Source organism: Bombyx mandarina, chromosome 12, assembly GCF_030267445.1.
Source record: "Bombyx mandarina strain Sakado chromosome 12, ASM3026744v2".
NCBI lineage: Eukaryota > Metazoa > Arthropoda > Insecta > Lepidoptera > Bombycidae > Bombyx > Bombyx mandarina.
The window spans coordinates 4051620-4073525 of record NC_143219.1 but is presented as its reverse complement, the minus strand read 5'-3'; the positions used below and the strand labels follow the sequence as shown (position 1 = coordinate 4073525).

The 21906-nt window shown below is 40.4% G+C and overlaps 1 protein-coding gene and 1 pseudogene across 1 annotated transcript in view; one reads left to right on the top strand and one right to left on the bottom strand.

The window, feature by feature from the left end:
• The window catches only part of LOC114243093 (uncharacterized), a 104353-nt gene extending 84317 nt beyond the window's left edge, over positions 1-20036 (top strand). Inside the window, exons 6-7 of the mRNA XM_028174460.2 lie at positions 17653-17818; positions 18722-20036. Of these exons, the coding sequence (XP_028030261.1) occupies positions 17653-17818; positions 18722-18759 (204 nt within the window). The 3' untranslated portion in view covers positions 18760-20036. The remainder of the gene's footprint in view (positions 1-17652; positions 17819-18721) is intronic.
• On the bottom strand, positions 8059-8653 carry LOC149501749 (uncharacterized; annotated as a pseudogene).
• Positions 20037-21906: the final 1870 nt, after the last annotated feature.

Genomic DNA, 21906 nt, shown 5'->3' with positions numbered 1-21906 from the left:
TTCAAACTGAAACGTGCCACGAGGGTAGTGGTACCAACCCGTACGGATTGACAAGAGGTCCTATCACCAGTAATTACGCAAATTATAGTTTTGCAGGTTTGATTTTTATTACACGATGTTATTCCTCCACCGTGGAAGTCAATCGTGAACATTTGTTGAGTACGTATTATTTCATATACGTACATAATTCATTCATATTTCATTAGAAAAATTGGTACCCGCCTGGGATTCGAACACCGGTGCATCGCTCAACACGAATGCACCGGACGTCTTATCCTTTAGGCCACGACGACTTAACTATTGTAACTGTGAAGCTATTTCATTTCACGTTAATTCGACAAGCTTTTTATCACTGAATTAAATCGCGAATTATTCAGATGTTTGCACTAATTATTAATTTGGGTTACATTGTACCAAAAAATAAATTTTTCCTATGCTTTTTATATATTCAAATCCTTAAGTGATAGCCGTGTAAACATCGTAACTGGTTTCTCATTTACAAAAAAACATACAAAATGAACAGAAAGCAATGCTGTGTAATAAACTGGTACGTTAGTGTTATAAAAATGTTACTTCAAAGTCCTATAAGATTGCTATAGATCTGTCTACGGTACATTTTTATAGGCACACACAATTTTATTTGGTTGAAATTATCAATGTTTTATTTATGAAAAGGGGACTAATTAATTAGCCTTCTAATTGGTTAGCGTCCAAAGGCTCTAATTATCTCATTTTAGTAATGTAAATTTACAGTTTTTATGTTGAGAAATTTTAAATTTTATGTGAAGTGACGTTGAAGTGACTTAAATACTCATTTAGTTACTTCATCTATCAATAGACCCAGCCTATTCTGTCTGGCTCCCTTCGATGCTCTCCCTAACCTATTGTCCAGAAACTTTAACGCGAACGCCTGCTTAGAGTTTCAACTTCATTGAGTAATGCCTTAATAAATACAAGGGAATTACGCATAGCAGACGCAAATATATATGTAAAAATATCTCACTGGATTAGAATTGTTCAAGAGCTGTTAATCGACTTCATAAACGGAGATTTAATAAAACTTTTAGTGAAATATATAATAAATAAGTTAGATTCATGATTTTTTTATCACTATGCTTTTTTTATTATCCCATTCTGCTAATTTCTACCGCAAAGTAATCGTGCATTTCGTGTCAAATCATCAACAAATGCAAGTGATAATAAAAAAAAGGGTGCGTGTACTTATTGTACGCGCGTAAGAAGTTATACTTTATTTTTATTAAAAATTATTTCTTTTTTTTTTTAAATATTAAATAATTAATAATAAATATTTAACGTTAATAATTTAATAATATTTAGTATGAATTATATTAAATAATAATTTTTTCATTTATATTACTAAAAAATGAATGTTATTAAACACTTTTTTTTACGAGTGTACATTCGCAAAAGTTCACCTGCGGCTATATTCAGACTCGCCAAGCTCCGTCGGTCGTATTGTAATGAGCGATTTAGTGGGCAACTTCATTCTGTTAATTTTGTGTCACGGTGCGCGCGCATCGTAAAATTTCACTCTCATAAATTTTTCATAACGCGCCTAAAGAAGTATAACTTCAAAAATATATATACAATATCCAATTTCTTCATTATCTTATACATCTTATAAAGTAAATTTCCCATAAAATAAATTAAACAGAATAATAATAGTATAAACCAGACTGCCTCCAATATTTCAACCGGACTCACTAACAGATCATGCATGGCTCCACCTCATGCTCTTTAGCATAATAAATTGTGACTTTCCCATAAGATTTCCATCGGGCCGTAAACAATTCTATACAATCGGACCCTTTCGTTTCGTGTACATTCAATTGAAGAAATACAACACATTGTTTATGATTTACGTTCCATTTCATCCCAGTGAAAATATAGTTATATATTTAAATATTTTCGTAACTTGATTTGAATGAGATACTGAATCAGTTTCAATGTTTGAAAGGAACTAAAGTTATTGTTTATTTCAACTTCATTGTTTTTAAAATTAACACGCCTATGACTTAGATTTTTTGACGTGACAACGTCTTATAATTCGATGGAGCCGGCTGCAAGCACGAAAAAACATGACTCATGCGGCGTTACCTCGCTCTGAGGCGTTCCATTTAAGGCTTGAAGTGCAAGCGAGAGCGCGCAACGAGCGACAAAGAGGCACAATCGGCCTCCTCGTTCGGCAGCGTTCGACATCTGTCTCTCTCCTACTTGAGTGAGAGATGTATCCGCGTGGACAGCTGCTATACAATAATACATTTACATGTTTTCGTCAAGTATGAAGTTCAGTGAAAAGTGAATGTGGTGTCAATTGTTTATAGCAACGATAATTGCGATAATTGAAAAATTAAACCATTCCATTAGTATTTTCTTATGACGGTGTCACGTTCAACTATCGTCAGTAAACCGACTTTACAGACAACCGATTTTTTTTTGTTTCTTAGTGCTGGACAAAATCTACAAGCATTAACATTCAACTTAAGTAGAAAAAAACGAGTTGGACGATGAATTTGTCCTTCAGGGTGCGATCATCACTTGCAAATTTCTGCCTGCCTATTTTTGCCGTGAAGCAGTAATGCGTTTCGGTTTGAAGGGCGGGGCAGCCGTTGTACTGTTAAAACTGAGACCTTACAACTCATGTCACAAGGTGGGTGGCGGCATTTACGTTGTAGATGTCTATGGGCTCCGGTAACCACTTAACACCAGGTGGGCCGTAAGCTCGTCCACCCATCCAAGCAATAAATTTTTTTAGGCCGGTTGTATTAAAAGTCGTCATTTTCATTAAGTTAGATCAGGATTCAATGGTAACTAATTCTGATACAACCATAAAGATAGCCTTATTGAACGTTTTGAACCTTTACTAGGGTCTCAAATCAATCGCGTTCAATCAAGTAACATTAAAAGATAGAAATAAATCATAAAAAATTACAGTATACGTAATATAATTGTATACTGCAAGGTTTCGTCGTATTCGCAATAATGCAAATCTCTCGTGACAGGCTCCTATAACAATGCCGCCGCATCTGTCATTACAAGGAAGTCTTATACAATGAATATAATTGACACATCTGTGTAAGATATACTTTTTATGGTCTCGTCATTACTGGCGTTCAACTGAAGCGGAAAGTATTATCTGCACGCATTTCTTTATTGTGTTCTATATAATATTGTTTAAGGTTCTGTATGTTAGATGAAAAACCCCTCTAGCTTTTTTTAATTGTGGTAGATGATTAAAAAGAGATAGAATTAACGTACGTTATTGTGGTTATAGCATTAGCTATAGTGGCCCATAGCATTTTAGACGTAAATTTCAACACATACATTTGAACAAGAAGACGAAGTTTGTATTTCTTTGCTTTCCCATTCTTCACACCAATAGCATGACTACTTAGCACACTGAGTTTCTCGCCGGATCTTCTCAGTGCTCTCAGTGTGTCGCGTTTCCGATCCGGTGGTAGATTCTGCGAAACACTGCTTTTGCTAGGGCCAATGTTAGAGCACCTCCGGCTTGAGCCCCGAAAGCTTACCTACACGATAGGATAAAGCTGAAGTAGCTTCTCATCAGCATAGGCAGGATAAAAAAAAGCTATGTGTATTTATTTTCTATCGGTGCCATTCCTTCACAGTATTCATATTACTTGTTTGTGCACACTCGAAGGTAGGTACCTAATTCAATCGGAGGCCAAGACTGGGGGGTCATAGCGCAGTATTAGTAGGTAGTATAATACCCAATTCAAAATTCAGAATTGGGATAACTATTTGCTCTGAGGAATTTTTCGAGATAATCCCCTCATCTCCTTTTTATAATCGCACCTCCCACCATCGGAACAGAGTTCATCCATATTACCTGGACCCGCTGTGTTCATCGACAGTGCGTTTCCAGAGATCTTTTTTGCCACGTACCATCCGGCTTTCGAATGAACTCCCCTCCACGGTATTTTTCGAGCGCTATGACATATGCTTCTTCAAACGAGGCTTGCGGAGCGTTCGTAATGGTGGGCAGCAGCTTAGCTCTGCCCCTGACATTGCTGATAATATATATAAATAATTAATTGAACAGATTACAAAAGCGACGGAACCACCTTCTGACACTTCGATTCGTTCGCACCAGAATTTTTCAATGTGGCGTCGTGCACGCGCTGTGCTTGATTAAAACGAATCACGATTGTTAGTAATACGCCATTGGTCATTATTTGTAAATCAAGTGTGCTGCTGGCGGGTGGCGGTGTCACGCGATGGTATTTACCACTTACCACTCATGTAAATGCTACTGCATTCTTACACGTTTTTTTTTTTTAAATATAAATTTTATTATTATATGCCGTGACTGGGTGGTGAAGTTATTAATGCCCTTGATTGCCGGGTCGAGGGTCCTGGGTTCGATTTCCACATAGGACAAGTATTTGGGTAACGAACAGGTTTGTTTGTTCTTCGTCTGTACGTAATTCCAGCAAAGCATAAAGCTGGAAAGAAGAAGTTATCTAGAAATTAATAACTCAAAAAGGTAGTCGTTGAGTATTTGATTAAGGGTATGAAATAGTGCTTTACATCTCAATAAGTTCAAGATGTCAATTTATGATCCAATTTAACTAATTCAACACAACAGGTTTTGATTCTTTGGCAAATGCGTACAATACAAATTTTTCACCATCGCCCATGGTCGCCCATTTGTAATGTTTGAAACATATCCGCTTCCCGTAAAGTTTCTTAAAAAAATTATGCCTTCATTTATTGTATGTAGTATGTACTTATATATTATAAGAAATAAACAGGTGAAAGTCTTCCTTGTAGTATCTTCCACTTGGTAAATCATTTCGGTCCGAATGTGTTACATACATTTTAATATTCTAACACTACCATTAAGGGAAATTGATTCTAAGCGTTTACTATTTGTGTGGTGTTTTAAGGTTCTAAGTCGTTCTCTCACTGTCATAGAACGTTAGTTAGAAAACAAAGACAATAGTGATGGACATGCCAAGGCACAGTTTAGTTGCCGAGAACCGCTACAGAAGGAAATGCTTGTTTGGAGAAGGGTACCTCTGAATGCTCCATTTTTTTGTGATTGAAGGATTACTGGTGGCCCGGAGGCCTTTCCAGTTTCACCAGGTAAGCGAGTAAAGGCTCAGCCAAGAGGGGTGGGATTTGCTAACAGTTGTCCGAGCGTCTCCGAAGATCCTAACAACACAAGAGCAGCTGCTTCGCGAATGAATCTACTATCGGATCGTAATCGCGACCCGTTGAGAAGATCCGACGAGAAACTCAGCGGGCTGATGTATGGGTTAGGGCGAATGCACCAAGAAGGCAAAACACCTACCCACAAAGGGCTGATGTTGTATGGAAATTATTTTTACTGTCTATTAGTTTCTGCGGCATGTTGACTATTTGTTTGAACATTTAGTTTGATTATCTTATAACGACTATGTACAGTCAACAGAAAATTATTGCGTGCATTGAACATTACCGCATTTTTTCGATCTTAATGTTTTTGTTCAGAAAAAATAAAAACAATTCAGGCACCGAGTCGGACGGCGGCAGATTGCATCGTCCCGCGACACTATCAATCATTCTTTATCGTTCTTTGCCGACCGTACTGATTAAATTATTCCCGAGAGGTGACTTAATGAAATAGCCAACTCGTTAGGGTGGATACGTACTGTATTAATATTAGTTTTTATTACTGAATATGTTGTTCGATTTTAATCATACTTGTTTCTTAAAATAGTTGTTTAGAAAATTAATCAACTTCTTCATTGATTAATGTAATGACAAAACTATTATTCATCCAGCTTATGATTCTCATGATGATTGCTTATCTAATACCGTGATTATTCAAGCCTGGGTGTGATAAATTTAAGACGGAAACTACACTAAGTAATAATTATCAGATTGTGTTTAAAATCTTTATACTTTCATCGAATGATCTAATATAAACGAGCGGGTTCATTAAATTTCGACTTTTATGTCTATATATTTCTCTCTGAAGTCACAGACGACTCTTAACGTCTTGTTCATTCCGTTTGATCTACAATCAATCGTGTTATAAACGTATTAAATAAAAGTGTTAAAAACATAATAAATATTTATTCGGAACGGGTTTCCTTCGGAGCTCTCGATATATCTATGTGACCCTTCAAACACGGTCAATTTGAAGAAGAGATATAAGTGACAAGTTCAGTCATGATTGAATACTAAACTCTTAGATAAAGTCATTACAACCTAATTGAGTTGTATTAAAATTATAAATGAATTTAATAGTGGCAGTAACTGAAATCTCGGGCAACACAAAAATATTATTTGTCTTTAGAATTAAATTAATATAGGTACTAGCGATTATCTTTTGGTTAAAAAAGACAACAATCAAATATTTTAGTTAATTCTAGAAATTTTAATTTGAATGTGTGATGACGTATTGACGTGCTTTTTAAAAATTTACTCTTAATACTATCACTGAATGTGTAACTTTTGGTAGGCTAAGATAAAAAAAGAAGGCAACTAGGTTTAACTAGGCAAAATAGTATTTTAAATATAAAATAAGAATTGTTTTTACATCATCACTAAAATCAATTTGAATCCCGCCAAAAATCACACAAATTTCAAAGCGTCCATTCTCATATACTCCTAACAAATTAAACCACATACCTATCAATAAGCATCTCGTTAAATCAGAAACATTGAACCATAAACATGCGACCGAACCCTTTAAACCATAAGTTAATCATAACATAGATTCCATAAGATATATGGAGGCCCAATTAATACGCTTCTTGTCTTGGCACCAGGCTCGACCATACGATATTGATTAAATGAAGTTCCAGATAATTGGACTGCGTTTATTAATCAGTTTCTTTTCCGATGTATTAATATTTTATAGGCAACTTTTATGTTTTTTTTTTTGTTCCATGTCTGCTGTGGGAGTTATTGGAATAATTCTTTCTATGTCTCTTTTAATTAACTTATTGTGGTAGATGCTTGTGTGGACTTGTCACACAGCTTCTCTGTGTACGATAAGGTATTTGGGGATACGTAGCCGATATAATAGTACATTTCATTTGTCTTATGTTATTATGAAATGGTATTAAATAAATGTGATTCGAATATAATTTTTATTGCGTAATGCGTTTCGGTTTGAAGGGTGGGGCAGCCGTTGTACTTGAGAACTTAGAACTTATATCTCAAGGTGCATGGCGCATTTACGTTCTAGATATCTATGGGCTCCAGTAACCAGTAACACCAGGTGGGCTGTGAGCTCGTACACCCATCTAAGCAATAAAAAAAAAACATGTGTGGCACTCAGCATTTTTTTATCAACTTATGCAATTATAATTAGACAATAATAATTTAATATTAAAACAATAATAAAATAAGACCACGCTATATTTATAAACATGAACAAAAGCAAAACATTAACTGTCCGCTTCACATTGATAAGCTACAAATCAGTTCCGTTTGCAACGCTGTCGAGTCCGGACGTGTTTTCTCGAATTATTGTCGCTGCCGTCGCGAACTTGTGTTTTGGTTTACACGACATTGTCGCTGTCGCGTCGATCGCGACTTTGTTGTGAATTCCTGACGCACGGGCGCTGGCGTAGCGACCTTGGGTCGAAAAAACATTTCGAATTCGTTTGTTCTGCATTCGAAAACGCCAAATTCACATTCATTCACTCATTTCATTATTAAATTTATTTATCTATCCGTCGTGCAAAACAGTCTTTTTAAAGACTAAAAACCCCGCTGCGATCACCGCTTGTTGTGGCACTCACAACCCAGTGGGGTCCCCCACCTTCCCAAACTCTCCACCCCAATCCCAGCTGACTGCCGTTTTCACGGCATAGGCATCCCCCCCCTGCAAATCACTGCTGGCAAGTACAGCGCAGGGGTTATAAATCCCACTCAGGGGACTCGCCTTTCGGCGAGTTTGCTTTAAGTCCCGGGGACGCCCCCCCCGGGCACAATCACCATGAGTGACGCCAACGGCGCGCTCTTTTTTAAGTTCGTCCGCGACCTTTGTCCGGACATCGTCGCGAAATTCGAAGCCTACAAGGCCGGCCTTGACGCGCCGGCACTCCGCGACTCTCCGTTGTCGCCCCCCGCGCCGGTACCTCGCGACTCGCCGATGTCGCCCCCCACCCCCGCGCCCGCGTCGATCGCGTCTTCCGAAGCCGGCTCCGGCTCCGACTCCGAGTCGGAAATGGAGTACGAGTCCGCCGCGAGTCCTCAACCGGGAACCTCGGAAGGGTTCACCACCGTCGCGCGCGGTAAAAAACGCGCCCGCGCTGTGGATCCGCCCACGGCGCCCAAACAACCAAAGGCCGCGAACGCCTCGCGGCCCAAAACCGTAATAACCCCGGACTCCCCTCGCCGCGCAACCCCGTCGCCGCGCCCCGGGCCCGCGCCCGTTCGAAAAGTTCCCGCGCCGCCGCCGGTCATCCTGCGGGAAAAATCTTCTTGGGATCGCGTGTCCCTGGCCCTTAAGGCCCAAAAGATCAATGTCGTCCATGCGAGGAATATCCCGCATGGAATTCAGATCAAGGTGGAAACATCCGACGACCATAGGTCGTTGACCGCTTACCTCCGCAAGGAACGCATAGGTTATCATACCTATGCGCTCCAGGAGGAGCGCGAACTCCGCGTCGTAGTACGCGGAGTCCCTAAAGAGCTCGACGTAGAGCAAATTAAGAATGACCTGGTAGGTCAGTCCTACCCCGTCATAAGCGTGCACCGGATGCACAGCGGGCGCGACAAATTCGCGTATGATATGGTGCTCGTAGCACTGGAAGCCACACCGGAGGGCAAGAAAATTGCCTCATGTCTCCGCACCGTGTGCGGCCTATCGGGGGTCACCGTAGAGGCCCCCTACAAACGCGGCACTCCCGGGCAGTGCCACCGTTGCCAACTCTATGGCCACTCCGCGCGTAACTGTAACGCGCGACCGCGTTGCGTGAAGTGCTTAGACGATCACGCGACCACCGACTGTTCGCGGGTCAAAGAGACCGCGACGGAACCGCCGAGCTGTGTACTCTGCCGTAAGCAGGGACACACGGCCAACTACCGCGGATGCCCCAAGGCTCCACGGAAGCGCCCGGCAAACGCGCCCCCCAAAACCGCTGGCCCAAGGACTTCGGCGCCCCGCGCGCCGAAACCGGCTTTCGTACCGGCTCCGGTGCCCACCGTCTCCGCGTGGGCGAAACCGTTGCCGTTCACGAAGGCAGGAACGATACCGGCACCCCAACCGCGGTACGCGCCGCAACCTCTACTCGCGCCGCGCCCCGCCCCCGCGCCCGCGCCCGGTCCCGCGCCTCGCCCCGGCCCCGCGCCTCGCCCCGGCCCCGCGCACTCAAACGACTTCACAATTATTCGCGACTACATCGCCGCGATAAATATTGACCGCATGCGTGCATTCGCCGACGCCATGCGCAGAGCGGTCACGGCCGAAGACCGCCTAAACGCGACGTTCGAGTACATCGACGTCATCGAGTCCGTCCAGCGCACGCTGGTTTGATTACCGGTAATCAATGGCGTGCAACGCGAGATTAAAACCCCATTCTTTGAAGTTAGCATTCTACAATGCTAACGGACTCGCGCGTCAGCGCGACCAGGTTTATGAGTTTCTACGTGACAATCTCATCGACATCCTTCTGGTGCAGGAGACCTTCCTAAAGCCCTCGCGTCGCGACCCCAAAGTCGCGAATTACGTCATGGTTAGGAATGACAGACTCTCCACCCGCAAGGGCGGGACTGTCATTTACTATAGGAGGGCCCTGCACTGCGTCCCTCTCGATACTCCCTCGCTCTTACATATCGAGGCGTCAGTGTGCCGCATCGCGCTGACGGGACACCAGCCGATCGTCATCGCATCCGTATATCTCCCTCCTGACAAACCCCTCCTGAGCAGTGACCTCGAGACACTGCTCGGTATGGGGGACGCGGTCATTCTGGCAGGCGATTTAAATTGCCACCACACTAGGTGGAACTGCCATCGCACGAATGTGAACGGTAGGCGTCTCGACGCGTTCATAGACGACCTCACATTCGAGATATTCAACCCCCCGACCCCCACGTGCTATCCGTACAACGCCGCGCGTCGTCCGAGCACAATAGATCTGGCACTGCTGAGGAACGTAACTCTGCGCTTGCGCTCCATCGAGGCAATGTCAGAACTCGACTCAGACCACCGACCTGTCGTCATGCAGCTCGGTCGCCCACTCAACCGCGAACCAGATACGAGGACCATGGTGGATTGGAAGAAGCTGGGCACGTGCTTAGCTGACACCGCTCCACCAATCCTCCCTTGCGGCCCGGATTCAACTCCATCCCCCGAGGACACCGTCGAATCCATAAACATCTTCACTGATCACGTCTCGACGGCGATCACAAGATCTTCAAAGCAAGTCGATGTGGAGGATAGCTTCCACCGCATCAGACTTTCCCCCGATCTTAGGGACCTCGTTAGAGTTAGGAACGCGGCAATCCGGGCCTACGATCGATATCCCACGGATTCAAACCGGACTCGGATGCGTCGCTTACAGCGGGAGGTCAAATCCCGCTTGAGCGACGCCCGAAACGAAAACTGGGATAGTTATTTAAAAGAACTCGCGCCCACTCACCAAGCATACTGGCGACTAGCTAGGACCCTCAAGTCCGAAACTATCGTCACTATGCCGCCTCTCGTACGCCCCTCAGGCCAACCACCGGCTTACGATGACGATGACAAGGCAGAGTTGCTGGCCGATGCACTGCAAGAACAGTGCACCACCAGCACTCAACACGCGGACCCCGAACACACCGAGTTCGTCGACAGGGAGGTCGAGCGCAGAGCTTCCCTGCCGCCCTCGGACGCGTTACCCCCCATTACCACTTCCGAGGTTAAGGAGGCGATCGATAGCCTACAACCACGGAAAGCTCCCGGCTCCGACGGCATCCGCAACCGCGCGCTAAAACTGTTACCAGCCCAACTGATAACGATGTTGGCCACGATATTAAATGCTGCTATGACGAACTGCATCTTTCCCGCGGCGTGGAAAGAAGCGGACGTTATCGGCATACACAAGCCGGGCAAACCGAATAACGAAACCGCGAGTTACCGCCCCATCAGTCTCCTCCCGGCGATAGGCAAATTATACGAACGGCTCCTTCGTAAACGCCTCTGGGATTTCGTATCCGCGAATAAAATTCTTATAGACGAGCAGTTTGGATTCCGCGCCAGACACTCGTGCGTCCATCAAGTGCACCGCCTCACGGAGCACATCTTACTAGGGCTGAACAGGCGGAAACCCATTCCGACAGGAGCCCTCTTCTTCGATATAGCGAAGGCGTTCGACAAAGTCTGGCACAACGGTTTGATATTCAAACTGTATAACATGGGAGTGCCAGACAGACTCGTGCTCATCATACGAGACTACTTGTCGAACCGTTCGTTCCGATATCGAGTCGAGGGAACGCGTTCCCGGCCCCGTCACGTCACAGCCGGAGTCCCGCAAGGCTCCGCCCTCTCCCCGTTACTATTCAGTTTGTATATCAACGATATACCCCGGTCTCCGGAGACCCATCTGGCGCTCTTCGCCGATGACACCGCCATCTACTACTCGTGTAGGAAGAAGGCGTTGCTTCATCGACGACTTCAGACCGCAGCTACCACCATGGGACAGTGGTTCCGGAAGTGGCGCATCGACATTAACCCCACGAAAAGCACAGCGGTGCTCTTCAAAAGGGGTCGCCCTCCGAACACCACGCTGAGCATCCCCCTCCCGACTAGGCGCGTCAATACCCCCGCCCCCGCCGTTCGCCCGATCACGATGTTCGACCAGCCCATACCGTGGGCCCCGAAGGTCAAATATTTAGGCGTCACCCTCGACAGTAGGATGACATTCCGCCCCCACATTAAGACGGTACGCGACCGTGCCGCCTTCATTCTAGGACGTCTCTACCCGATGATATGTAGGCGAAGTAAAATGTCCCTTAGAAATAAGGTGACACTCTACAAAACTTGCATACGCCCCGTCATGACCTATGCAAGTGTAGTGTTCGCTCACGCGGCCCGCATACACCTAAAAACATTTCAAATTATTCAATCCCGTTTTTGCAGGATAGCCGTCGGAGCCCCGTGGTTCGTCAGGAACGTCGACCTCCATGACGACCTGGACTTAGAGTCCATCAGTAAGTATCTTCAGTCGGCGTCCATGCGCCACTTCGATAAAGCGGCACGACACGAGAACCCTCTCATCGTGGCCGCCGGTAACTACATTCCCGATCCTGCGGACAGAATGGAAAGCAGTCGACGTCGCCCAAAACACGTTATCTCGGATCCTCCCGATCCACTAACGGTGCTTTTAGGTACTTCAAGCACCGGTCACCGTTCTCGTCGAACCCGTCGCTTGCGACGAAGGGCTCGACGAGTAAATTAACTCTCAGACACAGCCCACTGAGTTTCTCGCCGGATCTTCTCAGTGGGTCGCGTTTCCGATCCGGTGGTAGATTCTGCGAAGCACGACTCTTGCTAGGGTTCGTGTTAGCAACATCGTCAGGTTTGAGCCCCGTGAGCTCACCTACTAAAGTTAGGGTTACGCTGACATAGCCTCTCAAGGCTCTCAGCTTAGGTAGGGAAAAAAAAAAAAGATAAGCTAGACCGCGCGAGAGAGAGATGGGCAGACTTTTCATGATGCGCATGCAGTGCGACGTCAGGTCACGCGCTTATTCACAAACACTACACAAGCACAACGTGTGAATGTGTTGAACGCGAGCTACATGGTAGGCGGAATGGGGTGTTAGGTTTTACTTTCGTTACGGAATTTCTCGATTCGGTCGCCGCGCTTAAAGCCCATGATAAAAGCTATGTAATAGCTTATTTTTTTTTCGTAAGAGCTGATATTTAAACTGTGTAGCATTTGCAGCCCTTTGCTTCTAATAAGATTTAAAGGTAAAAAAAAAAACGATTTCAGTAAATAACCTGGAGTCGGGAATGAACGCTAACGAACTCAATACCGAGATGTATTCCGTAGCGTGCGATTCACGGCATCGATTTATTTAGTTAAATTAACCGAAGGCACATCACATTTGCATTGGATTTCCATAACGCGGCGCGGGCGTATCGCCGGGCCATACGTCACTGTACGAGATACAGCTGCCGTACTGATACTTGATCGAATTCGCGATTATTCTGAAGGGAATCGAATAATTTTAATCGATTTTGAACAGGGGAGTTTTCTATATAAATCAAATCTTAAACTCCTCTAAGTAAACTTTATTTGTACCCGTGTATGCTTTACCATAAATTCAATAGTTCGAGATTTTTTTGTAGCCTCTATTTTTTTTAAAATATAATTGATTACCTTTTGTGTAATAAAGCCTATATTTATATTTACATGATAATTTAAAACGCTGTCACCATTGAAACTATTATTTTCGAAAATAAAATAATGAACAGCCAACTTTGTTTGATCTCAAAATATTTACTTGATTTTACTACCTGATTCCTTTTATTTGAAGTCGTCGTGGCCTAAAGGATAAGACGCCCAGAGTATTGGTGTCGAGCGACGCACCCGTGTTCGAATCTCGCAGAAAGGTACAAATTTTTCTAATGAAATACGTACTTAACAATCGTTCACGATTTACTTCCACAGGAATCACATTGTGTAATAAAAATCAAACCCGTAAAATTATAGTTTACGTAATTATTGGTGGTAGAGCATCTTGTCAGTCCGCACGGGTAGGTACCACCACCCTGCCTATCTCTGCCGTGAAGCAGTAATGCGTTTCGGTTTGAAAATAGGGGCAGCCGTTGTACTGTTAAAATGAAGACCTTACATTTCATGTCTCGAGGTGGGTGGCAGCATTTACGTTTTAGATGTCTATGATCTCCGGTTACCACTAAACACCAGGTGGGCCGTGAGCTCGTCCAATCGTCTAAGCTATAAAAAAAACTATCCTACTTTATCGTCAAAATTATAATCAGAAGCATATTTACATTAAACAAATACGTTTAAAATTCAATTACGATTAAGTTATAAATCGACAGTATTAAGTGTTAATTGAACCGATATACGTAATGTTCATTAAAAAAAAAAAATGTAGTTTTAAACCTACTAGAGGTCCCGCAGTAGTCGAAATTCGACTATAATAATTAATTGGAATTGTAAGTTGTACACTATTATGATTGTATTTTATACTTCTATAATCACAAATTTCGCCAAGGCTACACTATAAAAAAATATTAATAAAGACAAACAATATTTAATCTATTCTCAATTTGACAACAGACGTCAAGAACAAAAGTTTGACAATATGCATGCGTGTGTGCGTCAAATACATAGTATGTAGTGTGTGTAATGTTTTCTTTATTGATTTAATGTAACTTTTATGCATTATTTTAAAAAAATATTAGCATTGTGCACTTTTTCTCTATATTCTCTATAAGTGTGGAAAATTTCATACTCCTCCTTCCGCGCAATTTTCGTAAAAAGGGATACAAAGTTTTTTCTTCACGTATTAATATATAGATACTTGCATCTTCATTTATGCCCATTATAAGTCGTATTCACAGCCCACCTTGTGTTGTGTAGTTACAAAATCCGATAGACACCATAATATTATTTCTAGTAGATGAATTCGTTGATAAAGTCCCGGGCGAAATTTTGTTGGTGAGAAATAATTTAATAATCAATACAATCATAGCACCTACATATTTTCAGTCTAGTTTATACTCGCTTAATTATATAGCTCCTGTTTTAAAATGTGATTTATCTAAAGTATACGTGAACTAATGAGTCTTTACATATTGATTTATGAATTACAGCGGTGTTCGGTAGCGGGCTCGATTTAATAACTTGTACCTTTTTTTATCCCTTTTCGATTGGGCTTCTGCTACAACCTGGCTAAAGCAAATTAACAGTTTTTTATTCGGTCGCAGATTTTGGAGTCTACCTCTTTGATTAGCCGAATTATAGTTTTTACGAAGTGGGTGTGAGATGTAGGATGTCAAGTGAATATCGAATGGGAGGTAACGGTATAAATAATGAATAGAATGGTCATGATTGAGTTTTTTTGTTTTCACAATTAATATTGACGGTTTTACAGGAAATTAAAAATGAAATTGACACACCTACAACATAGAAAAGTAATTAGTGATTAAGCGCGAAATCAAAATTAAAGCCGGCATTAAATTTTGATTTACTGGTTTTATCAAATCGTTTTCAAGCTTCAAGACAATTATGAGATTATAGTTGCAACTAATAGAAAGGACCAATTGCAGAAGGATTTTTATGATATGTCCGAACTTGAAACGAACACGCGACATTGAAACTATTGCTTACTTCAAGATCAATAACAAATTTTCATTTGCATTTTAGAGAAAAAATATCGCCAATCACACTTACACGTAATCTTGTCTTTTAATAATTTCTCGTTATAAAAATAATTACGCACACGACTTGCCCTGAGTTTGTACACAAATAATTTCGATGAAATACCATAATAATGTTACGTTCAGTGTGATAATTCTTTGATCTACCTCCCAGGATCAAATAACTCTCGAATAGGGACCGCGCATCAAAAGGCGCGGAGCATGGGCCGATGGACGGGTCGATGGAAAGAAACATGGGAGATACCTATGATCAGTAGTGGACGTCTTTATACCAATAATAATATCCCGTAGTAATAGGAGTATTGTCCTTTAGTAACAGAGTATTGTTCCAAGTCACTCGTGAACGTATATTGATTTCTACAACTTGCTTGTACAGAAAAAAACTGTATGTTGATATCGTCATCATAATAACCGAAGAGCATCGCACCTGAGTCAAGATGTCTCGCGCTCGCGTGATTATGACCTTTAAAACGAACAAAAACTAAAGAATGCACATCACTAATGACCGAAATTGAATACTCGTGTGCCCGCAAATGATTCCATGAAGTTATTTCGTTTTAACTTAAATTCTCATTTGGATACATGGGAAGCCGCAAGGAAACGACGTTATGGTGAATTCAATTTGTTATGTTTACTGTTTTACGCCTCATCAGCGGGTATGTTTCGTTTTAACCGTCTTCGTTGTTTGGGGGTCACGGTATTCGGAGGAAATGTTTCGTCGACTGATTTTATTTTAGTTAATCTCTCGGATAATATACATACGTAGAGTGCCAAGTAACTATGTCGATGAGGAACGAACCTTTAAAATGAATGAAAAACAATATTCATTTATAGTCAATTAATTTGTGAATCCTTCGCATGTGAAATTCACAAGTGAATCAACTGTGAATTCATGAAGTTAGCGGATGTATCCGGTGTTATCTCGAAATCTAGAATACATTGCGAGCTTTAAAATATTGAAACTATGCATCGGCAATAGCATTGCTTAATTTCGTTTTTGGTAATTTGATTTGAAATTTCAAATTGTTCAGCACGTTTATCTCTGGATAATGTATGTAACGTGTTTCATTCTTTGTGAGTAACAAATGTGATTGTGAAATCACGGGTTATGTCCTGTGTGCCTATATTATACCTATAGTACCGTTACTATCCGTAATAATCGATTCCATTACCGAATAACCCGACATTCGTTTTTAAATCAAGAAAAATAAAATTCTGTTCAAGATCAAACTTAACCGTCGTGACTTTTGGTATTATGATGCTACCATTCTCATTAATGGAACTTTTAATCCTAGATACTATGAGTTCTGTTATTGCTATTTATCTGTAAAGTACTTTTGAATATCATTTTAGCTTCATATTATAATACCCAATATGTACGTATGCTTCATTGGATCGTTTCTATCTATCTTGTCCTACGGATGTTTTACAGTAATGACTCTTATATGTTATTATTTATATACTTTACTTATATATATTTCTATTGAAATACACAGGCAAATGAAAACCAAAGATTTAAAAGTGGGGAGAACTTTTAACTTTCTCATTGTTTCTCTTCCAAAACTGAGCACAGAATTTAAAATGTATTAGTAACTAAATTTTTTTATTTGTTATTTATTATAAGGTCTAGTTAATACATTTGGTTCTCAGAATACGAGCAAACGACTATATTGTGTCTGATTATATGTAGAGCAGACGTTAACGTTTCTATGTGTGAGCACAGAAGTTTACTTTTTTTGTTCAGATTGATAGATCAATATGTTCTTGCAATGTTCTAAATAACATCCTTAAAAGAATAGAAATTCAACCTACTATATTCGAACGTTAATCACTATTCAGCTTAACACAATCGTTAACTTTTTTTTTAATAGCTTAGATGTGTGGACGAGCTCACAGCTCACCTGGTGTTTAGTGATTACCGGAGCCCACAGTCATCTACGACGTAAATGCGCCACCCACCTTGAGATATAAATTCAAAGGTCTCAAGTATAGTTACAGCGGCTGCCCTACCCTTCAAATTGAAACGCATTACTGCTTTACGGCAAAAATAGGCAGGGTAGTGGTACCTACCCTTTTTTTTATTTTTTATACGCCTTTCCCCGCCCATAGGCTCGGCAGGACCTTATTATTCTATGTAACACATTCATACCATTTCTCGCTTGTATGCCTCTCGCACTGACGGTACCTACCCTTGCGGACTCAGAAGAGGTCCTACCACCAGTAAAAATGACTACAACTGAATTCGATCCAATAGCTTTTGTTTTCATTCGCAGGAGAAGCCTCATAAATGCACGCTCTGCTCCAAGTCGTTCCCGACCCCGGGGGACCTCAAGTCGCACATGTACGTCCACAGCGGATCCTGGCCCTACAAATGTCACATTTGTTCTAGAGGATTCTCGAAGCACACTAACTTGAAGAACCATTTGTTCCTTCATACCGGTGAGTTTTATGTATTTTATATAATCTATACTAATATATAAATCTACAGTGGTTTTTACGGATGTTCCGTTATAACTACAGAACCGTGCATCCGATTGACTTGAAACTTGGTATCCGTGTAGAAAATACATGTACTTAATGGATAGGCTAAATTTATATGAGTGTTGGACTCTCTCCACCAATTGCGGGGGCGTTAATGACGAGAATCTTTGTGTAGGTGAGAAATAATAATGTTAATTTTAAATGCCCAGCGAAGCGGACGGATACAGCTAGTATTAAATATAAATAGTATGTCTCGGAAGTCTAGCTCACAGTTCTACTGCTGTAACGGTATTTACCTCATAAGCAATACGTACCATGAATGCTGGCACAATGAAAGATCGATGTGTCAGTTGAATTGTAATAGATGGCTGAAATATGTCTATGAGCTCCGGTAACCACTTAACACCAGGTGGGCTGTAAGCTCGTCCACCCATCTATGCAAAAAATAAATAAATAAAAAGCATAATGTGTGCAACTGATCAGTATAGCAACAAGCGCACTGGGTTCGTTTAGATATAGTCAAGAATAAACAGTTGAAGGTATGCGTAAGACATTTTTAGTTCCAAAACGAAATACTGTGTATTAAAAATCAAAACACAAAGGGTAAATTGTGAGCCTGCCGCCACCATGCCTATTTTGCCGCGACGCTGTAATTCGCTTCGGTATGAAGCATGTAGGCAGTCAGTCAGTGGCGGCATTCATATTGTGCTGTAGACTCTGGTAACTACCCACCACCAGGTGGCTTGAATGTCGTCGCCTTATCTAGGAAATAAAAAAAAAATCGTTTTTGATCCTAGTCTGATTTTCTTGAAATTTCAATGAAGGTAGATTATTTAAAAGTTTTTTCTCTTTTTGTTACAGCGAAACATCAAAGGAACAGTGCCAGGGACGCAACTTGAATTACAAAATCATAAATACATTAAACATATCATGAAAAGTCTGTAAATAATAAACGAATAATTTAATAACGAATTATATAAAATGTGATATTAGTACTTAATTATTAATGTAAGCGTTAACTTATAATATTATTTATGTTCTTGCGATATTATAATGATATACTAATTAAGGGGATAAATCTGATAATTTTTTATGAAAATTGAGATAAGTATTAGATTTTATTCTAATGAGGACTTTTATAAAGCTAATCGTTGGGGTGAATCAATCTGAACAAATTTATATTTCTGTGGAATAAATAAATCGAAATTTTGTGGTGATTTATCAAAATAAAAATTCACAAAATGATCACTTTCATAATTATTACCTAGTGATTTTTTTATGAATATAGATTGAATTAACTGAATTAATATTATTCGTTTTTTGAGTGGCAGAGCCGATGTAAATTTCGTTGATAAATTTACTCCATTGAGTTAATAACAAATGATAAAAATTTAGTATCGAGAGTCAGAATGAATAATATAATAAAATATAATATATAAAAACGAATAATATAATATAATAAAAAAAAACGAATCAGACTTTGGATAAAATTTAGATTGAGTCTGTTTGTTTAATTATATAATTATTTGCATATACAGATATACAGAGCTCAACGTGTTTTTGATAGAGTATCAAAGTTTTCTAATGAATGAAGTTAATAATAGGTAATATGGTTGGTATCGTCACTAAGCATTTGGAGTTGTTGGAATATTAGGTGGTGATTGGTGTTATAAGTTGGCAATATGATAAAACAGGTTATTTTAATACTCCTGTTAAACATGTGAATTATTTCAAAAACGTCATGAATGATATTATGAAATACTTTAGATATTAAGTTGAATTGCTTTGTTTGCGTAGACTGTTATTCAGCTATACGCAGCTTTGACTCAACTGTCGTTACGATTATCATGGATGATCTTTGTATAAAAATTATCGCAACATAAAATATGTACTAGTAAAAACTTCATGTCCAGAAACCAATTAATTCAAGTTTCATTTAAGTTTTCATTTTCAAAATGATCAGTAAATGCGTATATACTAAGAGACATATTTATTCATTGGGACTTCTATGTATATAATATATATTTTCACCAGGGCTATGTACTTACATTGCGTATGTATATTGTGATTGAACTCCGTCCGAACGCGTGTATATATTTGTAAAATTAATAATTTATACAAATTATATCTACTTTTAAAATAAGCATCGGATTAAATTGATTTTCATTTACACAAACTAGACTTTTTCTTTTTGACATTCGACAATTTCCTTCTGCGTAAACTGCTGATTGATCGCTTAGCACCAGGTGAGCCATCTACAAACCTGAAAGTGTCCGTAGCCTAAAGGGTATCAAAGCCTTTGTCCTCGTATCAAGTGATGCGACCTGTAAGTTCAAAAACTGAAGAAGAGTCAGACAGCCAGAAAGAAAAATTGGAAATTTTAGCACGCTTTACTAAGCTTGGTACATATGTATGTGTGTATTTTCATTTCTATGTAACGGAATTTTTTAACGTCCTATCATCGACTTCAAAACGTCCGATTTACTTGAAAATTTGCAAACGGATCAACGCCCATGATGACAATGCTACAATTTTATAACTTTTATAACTTTTACTGGTGGTAGGACCTCTTGTGAGTCCGCGCGGATTGGTACCACCACCCTGCCTATTTCTGCCGCGAAGCAATAATGCGTTTGGGTTTGAAGGGTGGGGCTGCCGTTGTAACTATACTTGAGACCTTAGAACTTGTATCTCAAGGTGGGTGGCGCATTTACGTTGTGGATGACTATGGACTCCGGTAACCACTTAGCACCAGGTGGGCTGTGAGCTCGTCCACCTATCTAAGCAATAAAAAAAAAAAACTTCGCTCTTCTATCCTGACCGGTATCAACAGGATATAAAATATATAAAATTATCTGTTAGGTTTGCTATTTAAACGTCTTTTTCATCTATACTAATATTATAAAGAGGAAAGATTTGTTTGTTTGTATGTATGGAATAGGCTCCGAAACTAATAAACCGATTTAAAAAAAAAACGACATATATTATTTCTTGACTATTATCTATTCTATTCTTGACGACTTCTGAAGGAACGAAATCGTGTAATATAATCAAACGCGCCAAATGAATGGTATACACACTCGTGAACTGTGAGAACATAATAATATTGAAGTTCATTATACTTTTTATTCTGCTCTGAAACAGTCACACCTCCCAGCTTGAAGGATGTAAGAGCCTTTTTGGGACTGCGATATCGTGCCCTATGACTTTTCCTCATCCAGATTATAATGAGCTGCATTTGAGACTGTCAGCTTTATGAACAAGGATCAAGCGTTTGCGTATCAAATGGGACTTCTTCGTCGACCGTAATTTTACAAGTTAATAAATAAGACATGGTAAAATGCAAGTAACCGTGTCACCCCGTGGCACATGCAGCGATTACTTAATCGTTATTCATGGTACTTTATTGCAATTTTATATATTGAACCGGGCCGTGAGTAGGCGGCGTACACGCGAACCTGACACTCATTTGCATAGTACATCCTAACTTAGTTGTATTAACTCTTAATTGTGGATTGTGTTTGAATCGAGAACGTTGTATGTGACCAACGGTCATTTGTGGATTGAAAAAAATATAATTTTGAAAGTGTTTTTTGATTGGTTTAGAGCTCATTACTGGTGGTGGTGGTAGAGTTTATTACTGGTTGTAGGACCTCTTGTGAGTCCGCACGTCTATGAACTGTGTAACATCTCGCACCGCGATTCACGAATTGTTGAATTTACGTGCAGCAATATCTGTTGATAACAAATTAAATAGAAATAAAATAAACATGGCGCGTAACGGAAGAAATTAAGATGGCGCGTAACCAAAAAACGTTACATATGTTTTTTCCTCCCTACGTCGATAAAGACGTTTTACTTCAAAAAGTTACGAAAACTTTGAATGTTTGAAACGATAAAATTTAATCATAGAATGGTATCTATGTATTATGATCACTTAAGATGTGAAATCCTGCACTGCCAATCTATCCACTACCCGTTAAGGTTACATCCAAACTCGCCTCCGACAGATATTCTTACATAATATTAACCAATTCTGGTGTTCA